This window comes from Cryptosporidium hominis (assembly GCF_000006425.1).
Source record: "Cryptosporidium hominis TU502 chromosome 2 CHRO012099, whole genome shotgun sequence".
NCBI classification, from domain to species: domain Eukaryota; phylum Apicomplexa; class Conoidasida; order Eucoccidiorida; family Cryptosporidiidae; genus Cryptosporidium; species Cryptosporidium hominis.
The window spans coordinates 1-4,318 of record NW_667096.1 but is presented as its reverse complement, the minus strand read 5'-3'; the positions used below and the strand labels follow the sequence as shown (position 1 = coordinate 4,318).

General features: G+C 25.2%; 2 protein-coding genes across 2 annotated transcripts; both read left to right on the top strand.

Moving 5' to 3' along the window:
* The first annotated feature begins 215 nt into the window (after positions 1-215).
* Chro.20382 (hypothetical protein) lies at positions 216-2,006 on the top strand. Its single annotated transcript, XM_660716.1, has 1 exon — positions 216-2,006. One exon carries the CDS (start codon positions 216-218, stop codon positions 2,004-2,006), a length of 1,791 nt encoding a protein of 596 aa, XP_665808.1.
* Positions 2,007-2,398: 392 nt separating this feature from the next.
* On the top strand, positions 2,399-3,994 carry Chro.20381 (hypothetical protein). Its single annotated transcript, XM_660715.1, has 1 exon — positions 2,399-3,994. One exon carries the CDS (start codon positions 2,399-2,401, stop codon positions 3,992-3,994), a length of 1,596 nt encoding a protein of 531 aa, XP_665807.1.
* Positions 3,995-4,318: the final 324 nt, after the last annotated feature.

Below are 4,318 nucleotides of genomic sequence, written 5' to 3'. Positions count from 1 at the left end.
TATAAAAAGTGTATTATTGTCTTCTATTTTTTTTTTTTCTTAGAGCTTAAACTGAGAAAACTGTGGGAATCATACATCAATTAATAATTGATTGAATAAAGTTATTGATATTAAATAAGAATTAATCAATTTGTGAATTAATAGGAGGAATTAGAGTGAATAATATAATAAACAGATATATTTATGCATATAATTTATATTTGTTATTATATTAAATGATTCAGCTAATTTTAGCAAGAACAGTATCTTCATTATGTAACTGTGTGACATATTTCTCTGGAAGTACGAGATCAACAGGTCCAAATTTTCATTATAGAGGATTTAATAAGACGAGAAATGATCAAACAGAATATGAAATAGATTCTTTGTTGATGGAAGATGATTTAGTGGATGAATTAGCTGCTACTCCACTTTCAGCTGAAGAAATTGCAGCAAAGCTTTCTAATTCGAATACAAAGCAAAATCCTAGTAATTTATTGGGAGTAAGGGATGCTAATATAGAAGGTGGTAGTATTGGAGCAAGAGGAGCTGATATTTGGATGGGTGGAGGCGGTTCAAGTATGGGAATAGGAGGGAGAATGGAAAGAAACGAAAACAAAATTAGCAATGATTGGTGGTCAGATGGTGAAGAAGATGAAGAAGATGAAGAAGTGGAAGTTAATGGTGGTTTTAGTAGCAATAATCGTCATAATTTTGCTGTTAATGGTGATAGAGGAGTTGGAACAGGAGGTATTGGATCTAATCAATTAAATGAAAAAGTAATAAATACAACATTTTTCAATTCAAATCCAACCCTGATTGGTAATAGTGTAGAAAAGAATATAGAAGAAGATTTATATTTTGATGAGAATATGGCTGATATAAGTTTTCAAGTAAACGATTCGAATAATAACCAACTTCAAAATGATAATTGGGATAAGGAATTCTTTGATAATTATAAGGGTGAGGAATCTTTTGATTTTGTTCCGATTAAAGAGAATTTAGATGACTTTAGTATTGGTAACACAGATTTGAGATTAAATCAAGTAAATAATGAGATCGTTTTTGGGGATCAAAATGATCCAATAGAATATAAAGATTTTAATAATAATAATAATAACATGCTGTCTCCTATAATAGAAAATAAAGATTTTGGAGATTTTACAAGTGGAAATTCTCCAAATAATAATTATATTATAAATAATAGAAATGATATTGATACAAGAAATAATGAATATTATGAATCAGAAATAGGAATAACAACTTTGAAAAATAATGGAAATTATTTCGATCAAGAAAATGATCAAATTAGTTTCAGTGAAACTTATAATTATCAAATTAACAATCAAGTAAATCATATAGATAATCAACAAAACAATATCGAGCAAGTTAACAATATATTTGATGATTTTTCTAATTATAATTCTCCAGAAAAAGATGATAGTGATATCACAGGGAAGTTTGTCTATAGTAATAATAACAACCATGAAATCTCTTCCTCTCAAAATCAATTTGATTTTGACGATTTTATTGATACTAGTAAAAACTTGAATGATGATTCTATTATAAATATAGGACAAGAATCAGAAAAGATACCAGTACACAATTCAGAAACAGTACCAGAATCAATATCAGTGCCAATATCAGAAACAGTATCAACAACGTTATCAGCGCCAAAGCAAGTACTACCAGTGCATGGAAAGAATGTAATTGATGATTTTGATGATATATTTAATTCATCTTCTACATCTAATGATAATTTTAATACTAATATTAGAAACAATTATTATGGTGATGATTATAACAATAATAATAATAGTATTACTGATGTTTTTGATTTTGAAGAGAAAAGTTTACAGGCCAATAATAACAACTATAGTGCCAGTACTTATGAAGATGATGAGTTTGGCATATTTGATTTTGTTTCAGCAAAATCTCCACCTGCTAATGATCCTTTTAAGTCTGACTTTTTATCATCAGACAGAGATAGTAATAAAAATAATCAACAGACTTCTATTTTACTTTAATGAGACAGTAGTTTAACTACTAATTAAAAGTACTAATGTATAATTTTTCCATTGTTATAAATCTAATATTAATTTTTTTTTTAATTTATAAGAAAACGAAAAAAAAAAACAAACAAACAAATTTGCATGCTATATATTTTTTTGCTCTTAATCGATTTTTATTACACTTTACCCGTGGTGACTCATTCCCGCTTCACACCCCCCAAAAAATAATGCTGCACTATTTTCAGATCACTATACCGGCTTGGGCGCCATTCCATATTTTGTTTTTTCATTATTTAAAAATGGTAATTTTTGACATATTGATGGAATATCGTCAATAATAATAATAATTTCTGTTATTGTCACTATTAATATTAGATTAGTTAAATTTTAACTAAATTAATTAAATTATGAAGGATGACCAATCATATAATGAAGAGGAACAAAAACAGAAATTATTGACAACTTATAATAATTTAAGTGATTCAGTAATTTCTGTAGCACCAATGCTTGATGTTACAAACAGTCATTTTAGAATGTTATGTAGAATTATCTCAAAAAAAACAGAATTATGGACAGAAATGGTAGTAGATGATACAATCATACATTGTTATAATGATGAAAATAGACGAAAAATTCTTCAAGATGTACATTTTAAAAAGAATGATATTGAAAATCCTCTAGTATTACAATTGGGTGGTAATAATCCTCAAAAAATGGAAAAAGCTATTGAAATAGCTTATAAATATGGTTTTCAGAATTTTAATTTAAATGTTGGATGTCCATCATGTAAAGTAGCTTCTAAAGGTAGTTTTGGAGCATCATTATTTAAAAATCCACTTAGAGTTGCAAAAATTGTTGATCAATGTAACAAAAAATTAATTGATTTGGGATTAGTTAATAAACGTATATCAGTTAAAACTAGGATTGGAGTTGATCAATATGATACATATCAACATTTATATAATTTTATATCATTAGTATCTGGTTGTAATATAAATAATCAAAATAAAAAAGATTATTCTTGTATATTTCCACAATCTGATGATCATTCTGATCAAAATATATTAGAATCTATTGATTATACGGAAAATAAATTTATAGGAGCAAATGTATTTATTATACATGCAAGAAAAGCTTGGTTAAATGGTATTAATCCTAGTAAAAATAGAACCATTCCAAAATTAAAATATTATTGGGTTTATATGTTAACTCTTGATTTTCCTAATTTAACTTTTATTTTGAATGGAGGAGTAACAAGTATACAAGAATGTATTTCAATATTAACTGGTGATTGGTATATTCAATGGTATTTAAACAACTATAAAGATGATATAAAAGATAATGAAATAGAAATTAATAATTGTACAAAAATTAAGAAAATAAGAACTGATCATTTGAAAGATGATCATCATATTGAAACATTATCATCTAATTCTTATTTTACATTAACTCAAGAATATCAAAATTTATATCAAATCATTCAATCAGGTAAATGGATTAATAAGATAAAAGGAGTCATGATAGGAAGAGAAGTCATGAATAATCCATTTATATTATCAAAAGTAGATAGTATGATTTATGGGATTAGTTATAATCAAGTTAGTAATAATAATAATAATAATAATAATAATAATAATAGTAATAGTAATGGTAGTAATACTAATAGTAATAATACTAATGGTAATAATAGTAGTATTCACTTAACAAGAAGGATTGTATTGGAAAGATATGTAGAATATTTATCTAAATTTAAGCCAAGAAATATTAAAGATCAAGGTCAATTTACTATAGGAGAATTAAATATGTATTTAAAACCAGTATTTGGTATATTTCATGGGTTTTCTGGTACAAAATTTTGGAGAAGAACATTGTCAGAATTTATTCAAAAATCATTGAAAAAAGAAGATGATATTTTAAATATAAATAGTCCTGCAGATATTCTTATACAGTCAATGAATTTATTTAGCAAAGATTATTCAAACTTATTAGATTCTATTGTTTAATAATATTAGATATAATATTCGATCTTTTTTTTTCCTACCCTTTCTTTTTCTTTTTATTGTTATTATTGTTCTCTTGTAAGTTCTATTTCTCTTATTTCAGTATTATTGATATTATTAATACTATTACTGATATTATTTCTACTAAATGTTCTGGTTGTTGTTATTATTCTTCTATTAGAATTTTGTTTTTCAAGATAAATCCAATTATAAATAAATAGAAAAAAACATATAAAATAAGATAATATAGCAAATATGAAAAATCCAATAGTAATTAAATTATAAAAAGATGTACCAAAACAATTATTGAATGAATTTTCTATAAGA